Source organism: Peromyscus maniculatus, chromosome 8, assembly GCF_049852395.1.
Source record: "Peromyscus maniculatus bairdii isolate BWxNUB_F1_BW_parent chromosome 8, HU_Pman_BW_mat_3.1, whole genome shotgun sequence".
NCBI lineage: Eukaryota > Metazoa > Chordata > Mammalia > Rodentia > Cricetidae > Peromyscus > Peromyscus maniculatus.
The window spans coordinates 10,727,210-10,747,006 of record NC_134859.1 but is presented as its reverse complement, the minus strand read 5'-3'; the positions used below and the strand labels follow the sequence as shown (position 1 = coordinate 10,747,006).

The window sequence follows — 19,797 nt, the reverse complement described above, 5'->3', positions numbered from 1 at the left end:
GTCTCCAAGTACCCCAGCTCAATACACCTCCAACCACCATGGCAGCGGTACTGTCTAGATCATTCACACAAGGCACTCTCCAACTCTCAAGACCTGCTTGCACGTCTGTCTCAGTGTGGGGCTCCTCTCTTGGTACCCAAGATCCAAACTCACAATCCCCACTCTTCATGTCCAATCTGCCACCAAAAGCTCTATGGCCTCCATCTCTACCAGCCCGGAACAAGTACAGTCCTCTTACTCATTCCCTGATGGCAGTCCCAAAACGAAGTGCGGACAATGCCCACCTCAGCCATGTTCTGTCCACACAGAGGCTACAGTAGTGTGTCAAATGGAAACTCTGCTCATAGACAGCTCACCACCCACCCTTCTGGCTTTAACTTTCCTGCCTGCCGACTGCCACTCCAACAACACCAGCACTTACTCCTGAAGGCTTGCCACTGTCTCTGGATGTCCCACAGACACATGCTCACTCTGCCATTCCTGCCCGTGGAAGGAACTCTTCTCAGGGTTTTCATCCTCAGCCTCTTGCCGAGGTCAAATTCCTATTACCAATCTGATCAGTTCAAAGCACCATGTCCCTTTCAGAAGTGAGTTGTAGGCCTCGACTGCCCACTTATCTGTACTGTCCTTGAAGCAAGTTGGAAGTTATAGAAAGCTGTTTGGAGAAACTATTCAGACAGCTGGTACAGCTTTACTGACATACCAGACAAAGCCAAAACCAAACAGCACAGACCAGCAGGAGGCAACGTGGAACTTTCCTCAAGCCCCTTTAAAGAGCTTCAGGTGGGGCAGGGAGCTCAAAAACACCCATCCAGCTGGGCGGTGGTGGCGCACACCTTTAGTCCCAGTACTCGGGAGGCAGCGGCAGGTGGATCTCTGTGAGTTCAAGGCCAGCCGGGTCTAAGTGAGATCCAGGACAGGCACCAAAACTACACAGAGAAACCTGTCTCGAAAAACCAAACCAAAACACACGCACGCACGCATGCATGCACACACACCCCATCCTGACTCAGGGCTCTTCAGCTCATATTGTAGAGCATACGAGGTGTGAAGCCTCCCTGACCACACTAGCCCCACGCTAAGTTTTAAGGCTGCCTGCTTACCTTGCACGCCGTGCCCAAAAGGGCCCCATCCCGGCTCCAAACAGCGCTCTGCACCAGGTCCTTGTGGGCCTCCAGCTCTGTAGGGAAACAGCCAAGGTCAGGCACCAGGTGATGAGGGTACCAGGGATGTAGAGAAGGGTAGGCCTGCCTTGGGGTCACTCTGGAGCCATGTCAGCAGCAGTGATGGTCTTTCGGCCTGGAGGGGCAGGGACAGCAGCTCCATCCACACATGCCACAGATGCATGTGGAGCCTTCCTTCTTTAAGTCGGCCCTCATCAGGACATGCCTCTACTTAATAATCTTCTGAGATCCCCTGCTTCTCAGCCTGGCTCTCATTCTCCGTGCTCACTTCTGCTCACTCTAACACATACCCCACTACACTACCCTCACCTTTGCTCGTCCATATCCCTCCTTTTTTTTTTTTTTTTTTTTTTTTTTAGAGATTACTGTGAATTTTATTCAATTTGAAATCTTGATTAAAATAAAAGCAGTCAGATGAAGCTTTACAAATGGTGCAAAATTACTACATCACTGATATGGCTTTTACACTGGTTGGATATAGAAAGAAGGAAAAAAAAAGAAAAAAAAACATTAGAATTAAGGCAGCAACAACGTGCGCAAACCAAGCACGTTACCCTGACACAGTTCTTAGTAAAAAGCTACTCCGGTTAGGTGGTGTTGACATTGCTGCATGCAGGTCTCGTTGCTTGCAAGGATAAGCTCTGAATAGCGTCATTCATTAAAGACAAACACCCAAACATCCTCTCACTGGCCAACGATGGCCATAAGCAGCTTTCTGTAATCCCCGCTTATATCGCTGGCAATCATTGTGCTTAGGGTCTTCTGATACATCTGGGTGAAGATCTGCTTTATCTGAACAAGGTCAATCTCACTTCGAGTGACCACAATCCTGACCAGGGTGGAGTCGTCTGTGCCAGCGCCTTTCATGGAATAGTAGAGTCGCTCAGCGAAGAAGGCAGGTCGGTTGAGGGCACACTGCAAGATGGCCTTCAAACCACTTTCAATATATCCGGAAAACTCTCGGCTCACACTGCTTAACAAATCTCGATTAGCCATCCTGGAATAAGCCTCCATGGTGGCTTTCAGCTGAGGGAAGCTTCTTGTGGCCAGGATCATATTGAAGCAGGATTCATCGGTCCCTAGCTTCCCCTCGCCAGCCTGATAGAGGCGCTGGGCATCTTCCTGAGCCATCTGGTGGTTTACACTCTGGTTCTCATCACGGTTTCCCTGGCACATGGACACGAGGAGACGTTCAAAATGTCCTGAGGTATCTGACTTAATGTCCTTCTCAAGGTCTCGTCCAAATTCTGATTGATAGCATCTAACAATGTCTCGGATTTCTTGATTTGTTCTTGTGCACAAAATCTCTATCAACACACGCTCTTGAGTTCCTGCTCCCTGCATCGCTTTCCGTAAACTCCAGGCATCATAGTATGTAGAAGGCATGAACAGGGCAAGGATTAACTCTTCCATATTTCCACTCAACTCTGACTTGAGATCTTTAATTAAATCCTTGCCATACATGGTCTTAAAGGCTGCTTTAATTTGTTGCCTCTGGTCATTGGAACGATTGGACACAACATCCACAATTGCTTGCTCATCTGTCCCAAACCCCTTCATTGCCTTGCGGAGAATTTCTGCGTCTCTCATAGCATCAAAGTTGGAGGCTGGTCGGATTGTTCCTTGGGTACCCTGAGTCATTGCAGTGGGCTGGCTAGGGTAAGGAGCTTGTCCTCCGGGGTACTGAGAGGGCATCTGTCCTCCGGGCATCTGTCCTCCGGGAAAGCCACCTGGTACTGGAACCTGGGCTGGTCCACCACCGTAAGACTGTGCAGGTGGCTGTGGATAGCCAGAAAAGCCTGCTCCACCGGGTGGAGCCCCAAAGCCTTGTCCACCAGGATAGGCTGGAACGCCCCCTGGATGTGGGGTAACAGGATAGCCCCCAGCAGCAGGATAACCTCCAGGTGTAGGGTAGCCTCCAGCTCCTGGGTAGCTGCCGCTAGGTGCTGGTGGGTAAGCACCTCCTCCCATTGGTGAAAAGCCACTAGAATATGGATACTGACCGGGAGGGGGGAAAGAGGACTCCTGACCTGCACATATCCCTCCTTTTTCTGCAATTTGGGGGTTTGGAGCACAAGAGATGCCTACCAGAAATGGAGAGTGGTATACTATTTATTACAAAGCTTTAGAATGTATATTGTATGCCTGTCACACTTTTTCTTTCTTCCTTTCTTTTTTTAGGTTTCTGGTGATGGAACCTAGGGCCTTAGGAATGCAAGGCAAGCACTCACGGAGTTGCACCCCATCCTTGATACATCCCCCCCACTACTAAAAACAACAGAGAAGGGAAGGGTTGTCCGGACAGGGGCGGCCAGAGAAGGGCCGCCACTCCAGAGTGGCCGTACCTGTCAGGGACTGCTGCTTGGCTACATCCCAGACCTTCACGGCCCCGCCAGCTGTGCTCACCAGAACACCGTCTGAAGTGGGGTGGAACTGCAGGACTTCCACCGGCAGCTCCTCAGGACCCAGCACCAAGCCAGGCACAGAGGGAAGGGTGTCTCCGGCACCTGGCAGCCGCCAGAGCTTTATCTGAAAGAAAGACCAAGTTTGTGGTCCAGGTGCCAGGAGCCTCACTGCTCCAGCCAGACCTGCCCAGAGCTATCCTGGTCCTAGCAAGCAAGGTCCCATGCTGAAACAAGGCCAATACAATACAAGTCAAGGCGTCTCACCTGTTAGGGTTTGGGAGCCACATATCCCATCATGAACAGGAGGGAGAGGAGCGTGTGATCAGAGACCAGCAGGGATGGCCTGAGTCTGGGCATGGCTCTGCAATCCTCTCCAGCCTCACACACCACCCCAGCCTGCTTCCCCAGGGCAGTCATGCATTGTAAGGGCAGATCACAAAAGCAGCCCTGAACAGGCACTCGGGGCCAGCAAGGGCATGAACAGAGGCCAGGGCTCGGATACTCCAGGGGTCCAGGGGTCATAAGCAGCTCCTCCAACCAGCCCCACTCACCATCCTGTCAGCTGAACCTGAGGCCAGGAGGAAGTCATCAAATGGAGAGAAGTCCAGGTCAGTGACCAGATCTGTATGGAGGAGCAATGGGATCTGTTGAATGTCCCTTTCAGACCCAGTAAGATCCTTCCAGAGTTCCAGCAGTGACACCTTTGCCCACATTAAGAAGCCACATTCCCTCTGGACACTAGAGACCCAGGTAGGTCTCTTCCTACACCACATGTCTTGGTGAGTCCTTGGGCTGCTGTTTCTGTGTTTTATGGAACACAGCTCCACCATGCATTGGCATGTGTTGTGTGGTCTGTGCTGCTTCCAGCAACAACTGCAGAGCTAAGTAACTGTATTTGGTCTGGTCAGTTGGGGTTTTGTTCTTTTTTTTCTTTTTTAGTGTTGAGGATCAAACCCAGGGCTTCATGTATGCTAAGCACACACTCTGCCACTGTGAAGCACCTGCTACCCGGAGTTGAGGAGTTGGGACAGAAACTGTCTAGTCTCTGCATCCTGAAACATCCACTGCCAGGCTGGAGAATTAGCTCAGAGGTTAAGAGCACCGGCAGCTCTTCCAGAGGTCCTGAGTTCAGTTCCCAGCAACCACATGGCAGCTCACAACCACCTATAATGAGATCTGATTCCTTCTTCTGGGGTGTAGGAATATATGCAGACAGAACATTGTATACATAATAAATAAATCTTAAAATATATACACACACACACACACACACACACACACACACACACACACACACACATACACTGCCTTAAACTTTACAGAAAATGTCTGATGGCCTTTACTTTGTACATTAACACAGAATCACACAGTGTAGTATGGAGTTATTCAGACCAGTGTCTGTTTTTTTAATGTTTAATTTTTATTTTTATAGAGTATATATCCTTTGCCAATGGATATATGTCTGTATACCACTTACATGCCTGATGCCCACAGGGGCCAAAAGATGTCAGGTCCTCTGGAACTGGAATTACAGATGTTTGTGAACCACCACATGGGTGACAGAAATTGAGCCCCAGTTCTCTGGAAGAGCCACAAGTGCTCTTAAGTGCTAAGCTACCTCTCTGATCCCCATCTCTGCTTTTAAAAAAAATTTGATTATCATTGAATGTGCATGAATGATTTGCCTATAGTGTATATGTACGTACACCACACGCATACAGCACCCAGAGTCCAGAGGAGGACATCAGGTTCCCCTGGAATGGAGATCCAGGCAGTTGTGAGCTGCCTGTGGGTGCTGGGAACTGAACCCGGATCCTCTGTGAGAGCAGCCAGTGCCCTTAGCTGCTGAGCCATCTCTCCAGCCTCTCTTTCTTGTGTTTTTTGAGATCGATTTTTGTTGTAAATGTAAGAAATCTGTTTTCTAATCTTTCTTTCTTTTTTTCAAGATAGTCTTATGTAGCCCAGGCTCACCTCAGATTGATATATTGTATATATTGTAGGGAATGACCTCAAACTCCTGATTTCCTGTCTCTTTTTCTCAAATGCTGGGATTAAAAGTATATGCCATTGCTGATGGTGGTGGCGCACGCCTTTAATCCCAGCACTCAGGAGGCAGAGGCAGGTGGATCTCTGTGAGTTCGAGGCCAGCCTGGGCTACAGAGTGAGTTCCAGGACAGGCTCCAAAGCTACACGGAGAAACCCTGTCTCGAAAAATCAAAAAAAAAAAAAAAAGTATAAAAGTATATGCCATCATATACTTGTTTTTTCACCTAATTTTAAGCATTGTTGTGGTTGCACATACATATTTTGAATTCACTTATTTTAGTTGGTGTATGTGTATGAATATGCAGGCAAACGATGTCAAGGCAGCATGTGAGGATCAGAGGACAACACTATTGAATAAGTTCACTATTGTCTTTTTGTGAGATCCAACGATCAAACACATACCATCAAGCCTGCATAAAAGCTTCTCTAGCTGGGCGGTGGTGGCGCACGCCTTTAATCCCAGCACTCGGGAGGCAGAGGCAGGTGGATCTCTGAGTTCGAGGCCAGCCTGGTCTACAGAGTGAGATCCAGGAAAGGCACAAAGCAGAAACCCTGTCTACACAGGTGTCTACACAGAGAAACCCTGTCTCAAAAAAAAAAAAAAAGCTTCTCTACATACAAGTGCCTCTACCTAGGCAGGCAGTGGTGGCACATGCCTTTAATCCCAGCACTCAGGAGGCAGAGGCAGGTGGATCTCTGAGTTTGAGGCCAGCCTGGTCTATTAAGTGAGTTCCAAGACAGCCAGAACTAACCAGAAAAACCCTGTCTTGGGGGAAAAAGACAAAAACCAAGTGCCTCTACCTGCTCAACCATCTCCCTAGATCAGCAGTAATTTTAAATACCCCACACTGGGTCTGTGAGATGCCTTTGCAGATAAAAGCACTTACCAAGTGGGCCTGATGACCTGAGTCTGAGCCCTAGAATGCACCCATGGTGAAGGAGAAACAACTTCTAAAGGTTGTCTTCTGTTCTGACTTCCATACATGCTGTGACAATGTGCACCTCAACACTGCCTCTTGCCTCTCTCTTACACACACACACACACACACACACACACACACACACACACACACACGCGTATATAAAGGTTAAGGAGGTACAGGGAAAAAAATTCTGCCCTAGAGATACTGAGTGCTATTGTGGCCCACATAAGTGCCGATGATGGAAGACCCTGGGTACATTAGACCCTGGCTACTGCCCTGCCTTTGGAGGCTGTCTGCCTGGGCCACCTAGCAGCCAGGGGAGCAGAGCAATGGCGGCTCCTGGGACAGCCTGAGATGTGGGTAGTAGGGCTGGCCATGGGACCTGCTGCTGTTCCGACTGAGGGAAGGCACACGATGCCACACTGACGGGCAGTTCTGAAGCACGGCTGTGGGAACTAACCGCAGCCCCCTCCTTTTAGCTGTGTGCTTCTGAGCAGGCTTCTTGCCCTTTGCGTCTTGGGGTCCTCATTTTCCAGTTGGGAAGGTACTGCAGAACTATCTGCTGGGTTGTTGTGAGAACTTGTCAGGGAGGTCTATGTGTGCAGGGACTCATCCTGTGACTCGATTTTACTACCATATTTCATTCCTTTGTTAGATGCCAGCTGCCTGCTCTTGCCTGATCCTGCTGGCTAGAAATCCAGACCAAAGTCACTGTAAGGGCTGCCTGTCCATGTCCACCCCACTCTCCTTGTCTCACCCACCTCAAGGCAAGCAGTAGGGACAGCAGTGGTGCCTCTTGCATTGGTGATGCTGGCTGGTTGTCCCATCCGCAGCCCCATCCTTCCCCGCTACCCTCCATATTTCCTCTCTATCCCAGACCACCAGCCATGCTTTCCCTTTTGGCTCTGGTTCATCCTGTACCACATTCCCCTCCCCCTGTTAAAAAAAAAAATTGAGATCAACTCCAGCTGTTTAAGCCAAAAAGAGACTTGTGGGGTGAATCCTGGGAGCCTCCCACAACTGGAGGTGCAGCCAGATGTGCTACCTTAGGATAAATTGGGCTGGGTGGCTGTGGTCCAAGGGTTTCCTGCCTGCTTTCCTGTCAGCCTTGGATGGCTTTGGCCATGAGAATAATGTGCAGACCCTTGCTTTAGAACTGGAATAAAATGACGGCCGCCTAGGACTGCTATGCCAAGGTTTCTACTAACTATAGAGGGTCTAGATAAACAGAAATGCTCGGAAACAGGATGCTGGTACACACAACTATCTAAAAAACTGGCAGCTAACAACCATCTTTACATCCAATTCCAGAAAATCCAACATCATTTTCTGGCCTCTAAGGGCACTACAACAATGTGGTACATATATGCAGGCAAAACAACTATACACATCAAAACAAAACAAAAAATCTAACCAAAAATCAACTATTCACTTAAAACAAGCACTACATATCCAAATGACACCTCAAATCCTTTTCAAAGTTTGGATTAATGGGCTGGAGAGATGGCTCAGCAGTTAAGAGCCCTGGCTGTTCTTTCAGAGGACCCAGGCTCAATTCCCAACACCCACATGGTGCTCACAGCTACCTGTAACTTCAATTTCAAGGAATCTGACAACTTCTGGCCTCCTCGGGCACCAGACATGCATGTGGTACGCATATATGCAGGCAAAACACCCATACGCATAAAAAAATTGTACAACATTTACATTCGCCGGGCGGTGGTGGTGCAAGCCTTTAATCTCAGCACTCAGGAGGCAGAGCCGGGCGGATCTCTGTGAGTTTGAGGCCAGCCTGGTCTACAGAGCGAGATCCAGGACAGGCACCAAAACTACACGGAGAAACCATGTCTCAAAAAAAACAAAACAACGGGCTGGAGAGATGGTTCAGAGGATAAGAGCATTAACTGTTCTTCTAGAGGTCCTGAGTTCAATTCCCAGCAATCACATGGTGGCTCACAGCCATCTATAATGAGATCTGGTGCCCTCCTCTGGCCTGCAGTCATACATGCTGTATACATAATAAACAAATAAATCTTTAAAAAAAAAACCAAAACAACAACAACAAAAATTTACATTGGGCTAGATGTGGTGGCACACACCTTTAACTCAGGCGCTCAGGAGGCATAGGCAGGGAGATTTCTACAAAGTGAGTTCCAAGACAGCCAGAGGTACACAGAGAAATACTATCTCAAAAAAAAAAAAAAAATTTAGATTAGAAAACACCCAGAGGACTATACATAAATATTGGCTTTTATTATTAACAACCTTAACCATCACCATCATAACTCTGACATTGAGCAGTACCCCTCCTTTCAATTCTCTCTTTCCTTATCTTGCCTGAGGACCAAGGATTTATCCTCTTCCTTCACCCCAGGTCTTCAACAAGAGAGATCTAGACCATAGGGTTACAGCTATGGAGACAAAGCCAGGTAGGCCAATGCCTAGAGGATAGCAAACTTTCCCCAAAGTGGGCAGGCTGCCAGGCAGGTTGCTGGGGACCCCAGAAGCAGCTGCAGCAGGCAAAAGCCCTTTATAACGGCCCATCTCCACCCTGCAGCCCAGCACAGCCACTTCCCTGCATGGCTTTTAGCAGCCTGGCTGGGAAGGGGCCTTGGAAATGAGAGGCGTCCTGCTGGACTCCAGAGAACATAGGGCTAGGGGCCACAAAGTTGTCTGTCTGTGTCAGTCTGTGTGTGTGTGTGCCCGTGTTCTCAGATAGGACATCTGCAGCCCAGGACTGATACCTCCTTCTCCTGCCATGCTGATGAACTGGAACATCCAACCTCCCTCCTCCAGGCCAGAATCCCAAACCAGGTGCAGCCTCTGACCCCACGTACACTGCAGAACACGTAGTGAGGAGAAGAAGCCACAGGCAAAGGGACCAAGTATGTGTGAGCTGCTGGCCCCAGGCTTCCCTGATCAAGCACCACTCACCTGAATGGCAGCCAAGGTAGGCCACGTGCCTCTTGCTCTCCCCATGGCTTTCCTGAGATACGATGCCCAGTACACCTATTAAACAAACACAGAGGTTCTGACTTTGAGCTTCACGGTGCCGCTTACCTCCCTTCAAAGGACTTCAAGACAGCCAGTCTTGAAACCATGTGAAAGCCTCTACCAGTTGTCACTTTTGTTCCTGACATTGAAGGGACCTCGGTTCTTCCCCAACCTAACTATCTGCACTGGGTACAGAACACTGGACAACGAGGTTTTCTTTCTCACACTGCAGATCACATGAGGTCAGCTTTGGGCTGTCAGCTGCTATCCCTTCCATCTTCACCAGACAAGGAAGCCAGCACCCCAAGCCAGGTGGGGGGATCAAGAGAAAAACTGGAGACCAAGTGAGATGGTTCACACCTAAAATCCCAGCACCTGGGAGATCAAGGCAGGAGGAATCCTGTGAGGCAGAAGCCAGCCAGCTTGGGCTACAATGTGAGCCCTTCTCTGAAAAAACTAGAGATGGGAGTGGGTGGGGGAAGAAAGTGGGCGTGGAGAGCACTTAGGAACCTTTGGATCCATCTCCGCTTAAAGTCCCGAGTCAGCCAAAAAGGTATTTATCCTGTGCTTAAATTGGTTTGTCTGTGTCGTCACAAACAGCCAAGGAAGTCCCAACTAACACAGGGTTTTATTTTTTTTCTGTTTTTTAAAGATTTTTTTCCTTTAGTTTTTTTCTTTGAGATGGGGACTAGGTAGCTCAGGCTAGCTTGCATCTCACAATCTTCCAGACTTGGCCTCCTGGAGCACAGAGATTATAGACATGCCGCACCACACCTGGCACAGGACTTTTCAGATCATCATTATGATCAATCCCAGCTACCCAAGGCCCAAATACAGGAGGGGAATTGTCTGTGTGGATGGCTGAAACAGGAGCACTGGTTTCTTTCCTGCCTGGCTAGAACAACCGTCATGATTTACAAGCACTCACTACCCAAAATCTATCTGACTGCTATATGGTGACCAGTGCAGAGGGGTCTAAGGCCTGCCCCTCCCTTCATCCCAGGCAGTTCCAGCTCTCCAGTGTGGATGGAGCTTGCCCTTCTTCCTCACCTGTCTATAGTGACAATGTTTGAATCTTTCTCCCATGCTTACTTCCCTACCTGGGCGGTCAGAGTTGAAGGCAATCAAGTGGCAGCTTGATTTGATGTGGTTCCCGCATGTTGGGGTCGTTCCTGCACGAATGTCACTAATCCAGGCCTGCAAATGAAGAATAAGAAACACAGTTAGTGTCAGGTCGCTGCTTGTGCCAAAGGGGGATACAGGAAACTCCATCTTCTCTGTAGGTGTGCATTTGTGTGTGTGTGTGTGTGTGTGTGTGTGTGTGTGTATTTGTGTATTTGTGTGTGAATGTGGAGGCCAGAGGACAATCTGTAGTGTAATTCCACAGGAGCCAACACACTTTGTTTTGTTTAGAGACAGGGTTTCTCTGTGTAGCCCTGGCCATCCTGAAACTCGCTCTGTAGACCAGACTGGCCTCGAACCTAGAGATCCACCTGCCTCCACCTCCCAAGTGCTGGGATTAAAGGCGTGTGCCACCACTGTCTGGTCCCACTTTGGTTTTTGGACAGCGTCTTACCCAGAATATAGAACTCACAAATTCAGGGAGGCTGGTTGACTAATGAGCTCCAGATGTCCACCCGTCTGTGCAGGTGTGTGGTGACTATAAGCACACATCATCACCTTGGTTCTGGACATCAAACTCATGACTTCATGGATGTACAGCACGCAGGTTCCTCAGACCTAGGGGACTCCACCTTAAAGCTGCACCATCAGAGAAGTATTTCTTTGGATATGGAATTGGATTTTTTTGGGTCTGTCCCACTCAGTCCCTTAAAAAAATACCAAATGTTCTTGGAATAACCTAAGTAGCTAAGAGGGTGATTTTATTTAGCAAATCAGTTCCCTAATAAGGAGGAGGAAGCTGTCAGGAGGAAGTGCATGTGTCTGTGGGGGGAACGTTTCAGTTCAGAGATGGAGAAGGTGACAGAAGAGACAAGCTCACAGAAGTCGGGCTTGGCTTCTGCAGATCCTCTGCTGAGGGCTGTCCCAGGAACCCCTGAGAACACAAACGCTCAGCAGGGAGAGGGTAAAGACCTGCTTCCTCAGAACATGCTCTTCCTTTAGACAATTGAAAAGGCAATGATGTGAACACCCCCACATGTGGGGGAGAGGAAGAGCACTTGTCCTGCAACTGAGATCAGCAAGGTCCCCAGTTGATGTCAAAGCAGTGTTCTGAGATCCATCTTGCCTCAGTGACAAAGCACCCGCATTGGCTTGTGCATGTCACCACCTAAATTTCTATTTTATCGTCCATTATCCACCCAGGAGAACATCAGCACTACACATCACTGCCCTCCTGATTCACGGTTACTCCTGATTCACGGTTACTGTACAGTGACAGGCAGTAGCTTTGCAATAGAGAACAGACAGCCTGCTCTCCCACCTCCAATCAATCACATAAACTGTCTTAAGCTCTCCCTGAGGCCCCTAGTTCCATGGGCCTGTCTGTTTAACTTGTTGGATGGAGGTCCACACTGGAAGAAGCCCCTGAAGGTCTCCCCAGACCCCTCCACTAGTAATTACTGCACTCCTAGTAATGGTCTTAATTAATAGAAATACTAAACACTTCCTCTCAAGTTGTCAATGGCTCCACACTGTACTCATAACAAAACCCAACTTCTTCCTCTGCAGGACTGCCCTGTACTCATCCATCCCCATACTTTGCCTGACTAATGCCCTCTGTCCACCCTGGGTCCACTTTCCATTTCCCCCTGGGGTTTTTAATTACTTCTTACCCTTCTGGCCTCAGTCGAAATCCACCCCCAGGCAGTGTTCTCCACTCCAGTAGGGCTAACCCCGACTTCACCACTTTACATCATAGCCCCCCCCAACCCCCCCCCGCCCCCCCCCCCCGTGCGTTCTTCAATGCACTTATATTGTGCTTGCTGGCCATCTTCCTCCTAAGGCTGTTAAGTGCCACAGGGGAGGGGAAATGCCAAAATGTTCACTGCTTTAGCTGGAGAAGCTGGGCAGCACACAGTAAGTCCTGAGAGGATACTGTCCAGAGAATGAAAATGGACCACGGCTGTCATAATTCGCTTTGGGCTACTGACAGGTTACTAGAGGTCAATTCCTAAGCTCAATTATCCGAATACATTCCAGGCTTTCCAAATAACAGAGGAGACAGGCCGGGGCCGGCCTGGTCTCTGAAGCATACTCATCAAACATGCTGTCCTTCTCGACACTTCCTGTGGGATCCACCTGCTCTAGCTTCTCAGGCCCCAACTGCCACCAGCAGCATCACCCTAGTAAGAGAAGAGCTTGCGCCAGCCGAGGAGGAAGAGGCGGCGGAAACCCAAGGGAGGAAGCATGCCTGGCCAAGGGGCTTCCTCCCCAGATGACACCCTCACTCTCGCTGAGACGAGGAAGGGGAGCATCTCTGCACAGCCTGGCCCCAGGCAGAGGCAATCCTAGGCAGCAGGAAGGAGAAGCCCCACTTCTGCAGTTTCCCAGCCTGGCTCCCAGCAAGGCCGACCGGAAGCAGAGGCCTGGAGGTGGCTGGGAGGGCTGCGAGGCCTCCTGGGGGTCCCGGGGCAAGGCAAACCGGCCAGGCCTACCCGGATCACCCAACGGCCAGGGCGCGTCACTAGATCTCCGGACTCTGTCCTCTAGGCAATGAAGGGGCGGCCTGGACTCGGGCTCAGCTGAAGGGAGCGGTTCCGGGTGGAAAGCTCGGGGCGGGGCGGATAGAGGGTCTCTGCAGCCCAGGGTGTGCAGTGCGCCGGCTCGCACAAGAGGATGGCAGTCATCTGGGACCAGGAGCCAGGGAGCGGGGTCCGCGGGCCAGGCTCACCTCTCGGCGGGACGGCCGGGCCTCCATGTGCCGAAACTTGGACACCTTGAAACGGTTCATGGCGGCTGGGACAGAGTGAGCGCAGCCTCGACGACTAGGGGCGTCAGCTCTCAGGTGCACGATAGGAAGCTACCCTGGACTCCCGCAGGCTGCAGCCCCACCCGCCCGCAGTTTGTGGAGGACACGCCCCGACATGCTACCAGCCAATAGGAAGCGCCTGCGGCCCATCTGAGCACGCCTCCGAATCGCCCTTCTTCCGTGCGACTGCCGCCAGCCTCACCTCTCAGCCAATAGCTGCCAGGCCGCCCTGAGAAATCACGCCCTGATGCCTGAGGGACCACAGCACCAGTAGGAGGTCATGTGAGCTGCCCCTGTCCTGTACTTAAGAGACCACACTTCAGATTGCCCTGGGATTAGATTTGCGGTATTACTAGTCCCTGAGGCTTTTCAATGACTTGTGTGCAATCTGTCCCACTATCTGCTTCCTCAAGTAGCCGGACAGACAGAATTAACTAGACTAGAACCTGAGGATAAGCAGCTGGCCGCATAAGCGTGTTAATGGTGGAGCAGAGTCAAGAAGGCAGATTTTGTCACACCAGGCCTTGCACGTGTTGGCTCAAGAGCTTGCAGCAAATCACTATTTGGAAAGGGCAGGCTGAGGGGATAAGGACTACTAAGAATCCTATACTGTGAGAATCTCTCTCGCTCTTTGTTTTTTGTTTTCTAGTCGAGGGTCTCTCTGTGTAGCCCTCCCTGTCTGTCCTGGAACTTGCTCTGTAGACCAGGCTGGCCTCCAACTCAGAGATCTGCCTGCTTCTGCCTCTTGAGGGCTGGGGTCATAAGTGTGTGCCACCACCGCTAGGTTTGAGGCCAGTTTGGGGTACATAGTAAGTTTGCAAGACAGCCTAAAGCTGCTAAGTGAGCCCATATTAAAAAAAAAAAAAAAGCCAATTAAAAAAAAAAAAAAAAAGGCTGGGGGAGCAGGGCCGGGCAGATGGCCAGTCGGGTAGCTGTGCTTGCCCTGCAAACATGAGAATCTGACTTAGAATTGTTGGATCCTCCGGAACTGGAGTTATGGACAGTCGTGAGCTGTCGTGTGGGTGCTGAGAGTCTGAGAGTCACACCTGGGTCTTCTGCAAGAACAAGTGCTCTTAACTCTTGAGCCATTTACTTTTATTTATGTCTGTATTCCTGCCCACTCATCTGTATGTGCACTACATGGGTGAAGATGCCTGTAGAGGTCAGAAGAGGGCATTGCAACCTTTGGAACAAGGTTACAGGTTGTCAAGAGCTGCCTGATACAAGAATCAAACTCCAAATCCTCTGGAAGAACAGCAAGAGCTCTTGCCTGCTGATCCATCTCTCTAGCTTGTATACAAGTAATTCTTGCTGGACTCAGTAGTATACATCTGTAGTCTCAGTAATTTTCAAGGGTGGGTGGCAGGACTGCTTGAGCCCACAAGTTTGAAATTAGCCTGGGCAATATAAGGATAGATGAAGTTGCCATAAGACATACAGCTCAACTGAGATTTGAGTAGGCTGACTCCTCTTCATAGCCCTGGCTGTCCTGGAACTCACTCTGTAGACCAAGCTGGCCTCAAACTCAGAGATCCGCCCACCTCTGCCTCCCAAGTGCTGAGATTAAAGGCATGCACAGCCACTGTCCAGGCAAGCTCATACTCTTAACCACCGTGCTGGAGACATGGAAATACTTTTGCTGCTGAATGCACTATACACACTCTCTCCCCCACCTCTCACTCCCTGCACCTTTTTCCTTGTTTCACTAAAATGTTCTGTGTTCACATAACTGATTTCCACTCTAGCAAAACTCTCCAGCTGTCCTTCATTTTACAATAGCTTGGTGACTATTCTTTGCTTGATTGGTGGTTTTTTAACCTTTGAATCTCAGAATCCATTGAGAATTTGGCTGGTGAAGACTATGGTTATCTACCCAAGGTAACATACACACAAATTTTGTTGATAATACTGGGAGTAAAAAGTGACAGTGTGTGTGTGTGTGTGTGTGTGTGTGTGTGTGTGTGTGTGTGTCCGTGTGTCCATTGATCATCATAACCTTCCTCTTATTTGGGAGGGTGGTGAAAATTTAAATTTAACTTTCACAACTAACCAGGCCCAGTCTAGCTTTCTAGCTTTCTCTTCAATTATATACTCTAAATTTAAGGCTTAAGCATATACATCTTCAGATACAAGCTTTTAAAGTTATTTTTGTATAAAATGATAACATGACTGCTCCATAGTATGTTGGACTTGGTCATGAGAGGAGCAGGAGTGAGGGGTGAGAGAGACACAGAGAAACAGAAAGAAACATTGAAAATAGCTGGGTTGTAAAGAGAATGAGTAACTGGGGGAAGGGAAGTCCATGAGATGGGGAGTTTAGGGTGGTGGAGGGGGTGAGAAGGGTTAGGATGCTAGCCTGGACTCTGAAATGTGTAACAGGTCCTTGTGATACAGAGGAAGCCTGGAGGCCAGATGTGCTTTAGTATGCTAATAGGTACCAAGGGCAGCCATTGGTCCCTTCTGCCAGTTATAAGAGAAACGACTCCTTTTGGTAGAGGAACACTGGCTTCACAAGTTCCCGAGGAATGCTGGCTTTATATCTATTCTTATTTTATTATTATTTATTTTGTTTTTGCTTTTGTTTTTTTGAGGGAGGGTTTCACTGTGTAGTTCTGGAACTTGCTCTGAAGACCAGGCTGGCCTTGAACTCAGAGATCTGCCTGCCTTTGCCTCCCAGGCACTGGGATTATAGGTGTGCAGCAGCAGCAGCACCACCACCTGGTTTGCTGGCTTTTATCTAACCACCAGAAATCCTCCTATGGCCCAGGTTGAGCCCATTTTTGGATATTTGCACTACCTTTTGGAGTTTGGGGAATTGGAGTCTCCTTTGGACCCAACAATTTTTCTCCTTGTTTTCCGAGATAAGATCTCCGGTAGCCCAGATTGTATTGAATTTGCTGTATAGCTGAAAATGATTCTCCTACCTCCATCTTCCAAGTGATGGTATTACAGGTGTGTACTACCATATTTGGCAGCTTTCGATGTTCGTGCCAATTGGGATACTCCATCTGTATTCAATGCACGTTTCATCAAAGTCCAGCTCTGGACATTACGGCTCAGCAAGTTTAACGGTCCAATCCTCCCCCTTCCCCTGCCCTACATGTTTGAGAAACAGATCTAGGACACTGGTATGCTTATAACTGTGGTGCTTTGGTAGCACTTATCGGTGTTACTTCATAAGAAGTCTGTCCCTGTGAAGTCAGTTTGCTCCTCTATAGCGGGTCTGCTCTAACATTATATTCTAGAACACGGATAACAAACAGTAACTGCGTGATACATAACGGGCATTTACAATACTCAGATTCTTGCTACAGGTTTGGAGAAGGCTAACGTACTTAAGATGGAGAGGAATGCTTCAAGTTCTGCTGCGAGGAAACCAGACACAGAAAAACTGCAACCGACAACACGTGCAGAGGCTTTCCGAGAGAACACGCAATAAGATGTAATTTTCAGGGTCAAGGGAAGGCAGCCGCAAGCTGCGTGCCGGAATCTGCGAAACTGACGCCGTGTGGTCTGCTGGGATTTGTAGTTCTTCCCAGGGCGGGACTCGCAGGAAGATTACAATTGCTACACATTACTCACAAGTAAAATGCAGCATCCAATCGTACATCACAGAAATTCCAATACAGGGAAGACATACACGATGACATCCTTATAGCGGAGGACAACTTTTCCGAGCCGGCGGCGCGTACGCAATGCTCGCGCCCTGCGTGTTGAGGACGCCTCGCCTCCGGAAGAGGTGACCGGCTGAGCGGTCTAGGGACGGTCCGCGCAGGCGCAGTGTCCCCGGGCCAAGATGGCTGCGCGGTGTTCCCCACGCTGGTTGCTAGTGGTGGTGGGGACCCCCCGACTGCCGGCTGCAGCGGGGAGAGGGGCCCAGCAGCCCCAGAGGGGCGTAGTGACAACGTTGACAACATCGGTGGGTCGCAAGCTGAGCGTCTCTGCCTTCGGGCTTTCCGTGGGCGCTCACGGCCCCCGGGCGCTGCTGACATTGAGACCCGGTGTCCGCCTCACAGGTGAGGGAGGCTTGCAGATCTCCAGTAGCGGCTCCTGGGACTAGACAGGGCGACTCGCCTCACTCTGAAGACCAGGGTAGCGGGATGGAGGTGTCTTCCCGATCGAGAGGAATTGCTGGGGACACAGGCATGCAGGAGGCAGAGAGGCCAAGGTGCTGGCTACCCAGAAGCCGTCGAGGGGAAAGAGCTGCGTGGAGCCGGAGGTGGTGAAACGCTCCGAAGGCCGTGAACCTTCACCTCTGTCAACAGCTCACCTCTCTGTCTAGGCCGCTGCCCCCTTGCCCTATCCCTTTTCCTTCACTTTCTAGCTTGTAATGGAAGAAACAACTGCCATTCAGTGAGTGCTAGGCACCCAGAGATCTAGGGAGATGCAAGGGCTTGCCCTCTTTTGAGGTCGGAAAGTGTGATGAATTGTCATTTCACAGCTTGCATCCCTAACATCACGTGGTGTAAGTGGAGGACATAATCAGCCTTGTTTAAAATCCTTAAGTCAGTGAATGTAATAATGCAGTCTTAACATTTATTGAACACTTACAGTGTATGAAGTATGGTTTCTCAGAGAATATTTCATGTGATATGTCAAAGGCATTGTTACCTTTCCATTCTACGGAGAAACAGGTTTAGATGTTAAATAACTTGAAAAAAATTACAAAGTGGAAAGGTGGTAGTCTTGGCATGGTACTTACCTTCCTTATTCCCGGAGGTAATACCAAATCAGTGTGCATTAAGCCTTGACATGCTTTAGCTGTGATCAACAGTCTTCCTCTGTAAAAAACATTTTTAAAGTTATTTATGTATATGTGTGTCTGTGAGTGGCTGGCTATGTGCTCTTGAATACAGGTGTCCAAAGAGGCCAGAGGCATCTGACCCCTGGAGTTACAGGCAGTCTTGAGCTGCTGTTCTTAGGGGCTAGGAACTGAACTTGTGTCCTCTACAAGAGCAATATGTGCTCTTAGCTGTTGAGCCATCTCTCCATCCCTGTGATACTTTCTTATACTGTGTTATACCACTGCAGCGAGAATGAAGGAAGCAAGCACTGAGCTTTATTATATTTTTGGAAGTTCCAGGGATCAAGCATAAGGCCTCATGCATGCCTTGAAGCGGTTTTTTTGTTTTTGTTTGTTTGTTTTTGTTTTTTGTTTTTAGTTATTGTGCCTTTGTGTGAGGGAGACATAGAGACCTAGACAGGCACTAAGTATTACTTCTTTTTCTCTCTCTCTCTTTCTCTCTCTCTCTCTTTTTTCTTTTCTGGAGCTGAGGACCGAACCTAGGGCCTTGCGCTTGCTAGGCAAACGCTCTACCACTGAGCTAAATCCCCAACCCTCTAAGTATTACTTCTTTTTTTTTTTTTTTTTTTTTTTTTCTGAGACAGGGTTTCTCTGTGTAGCTTTGCGCCTTTCCTGGAACTCACATGGTAGCCCAGGCTGGCCTTGAACTCACAGAGATCTGCCTGGCTCTGCCTCCCCAGTGCTGGGATTAAAGGTGTGTACCACCACCGCCCGGCTTTAAGTATTACTTCTATATGAAAACATAACTAAAGAACTGCAGTTGGCTTTCCTTAATTCAACCCATAGGCTACAGTGGGCATATTTTTATCTCAAGGGACTATATTGTGTCATTCTTCATTGCATATCCTGATACCACATTTAAGGGCTGTGATCATTTCTCAAGACTGGTTTATGAAATCAGATGAAATTAAAATCTCCCAAGCAGAAAGAAAGCAGTAACTTGCTACTACATTGGGCATTCTTTTTTTTTTTTTTTTTTTTTTTTTTTTTTGGTTTTTCGAGACAGGGTTTCTCTGTGTAGCTTTGCGCCTTTCCTGGAACTCACTTGGTAGCCCAGGCTGGCCTCGAACTCACAGAGATCCGCCTGGCTCTGCCTCCCGAGTGCTGGGATTACAGGCGTGCGCCACCACCGCCCGGCTCATACATTGGGCATTCTTAAAACAATGTGGAGAATAATGCTAGGTTTATAATAAAAATAGCATTTACTGTACATATCTTGAATAAAGCAACAAGGATGAAAACCAAAGAGTTAAACAAATTCTCCCTAATATTGTTAATCATTGATTAGGATAGAAAAGACATCCACCTTGTAATAGTTACCTGTAGTTATCTGCACAGCTTCATGTAAGTTCTCTGCTGATGGTGTTGAAGCTGCTACAGTTGCCAAACTTTTGCCACTTTACAGGCTTATCCTCTGGACAGTGGAAGGAGTGGGGTTAACCAGCCGGGCAGGTATCAAATAAAGAGGAGGTTGAATATAGAATCATTAAGAATCCAGTTTTAATGTCTT

General features: G+C 48.9%; 2 protein-coding genes and 1 pseudogene across 5 annotated transcripts in view; 1 reads left to right on the top strand and 2 right to left on the bottom strand.

The window, feature by feature from the left end:
* The window catches only part of Coro7 (coronin 7), a 61,821-nt gene extending 44,617 nt beyond the window's left edge, over positions 1-17,204 (bottom strand). Inside the window, exons 1-6 of one of the 3 annotated variants that reach the window (XM_076577941.1) lie at positions 17,066-17,204; positions 10,653-10,749; positions 9,493-9,567; positions 4,141-4,211; positions 3,530-3,713; positions 1,104-1,180 (exon numbers count right to left, since the gene is read on the bottom strand). In XM_076577941.1, the coding sequence (XP_076434056.1) occupies positions 1,104-1,180; positions 3,530-3,713; positions 4,141-4,143 (264 nt within the window). In that variant the 5' untranslated portion in view covers positions 4,144-4,211; positions 9,493-9,567; positions 10,653-10,749; positions 17,066-17,204. Of the gene's footprint in view, positions 1-1,103; positions 1,181-3,529; positions 3,714-4,140; positions 4,212-9,492; positions 9,568-10,652; positions 10,750-13,169; positions 13,632-17,065 lie in introns of those variants that run through there. The other 2 variants (XM_006984693.4, XM_042283603.2) reach the window with 2 other exon arrangements.
* On the bottom strand, positions 1,843-3,213 carry LOC143274530 (annexin A7 pseudogene; annotated as a pseudogene).
* Positions 17,205-17,279: 75 nt separating the features above from the next.
* Positions 17,280-19,797, top strand: part of Dnaja3 (DnaJ heat shock protein family (Hsp40) member A3) — a 29,028-nt gene continuing 26,510 nt past the window's right edge. For both annotated transcript variants that reach the window (XM_006984691.4, XM_006984690.4), the window contains exon 1: positions 17,280-17,499. In XM_006984691.4, the coding sequence (XP_006984753.2) occupies positions 17,280-17,499 (220 nt within the window). The remainder of the gene's footprint in view (positions 17,500-19,797) is intronic.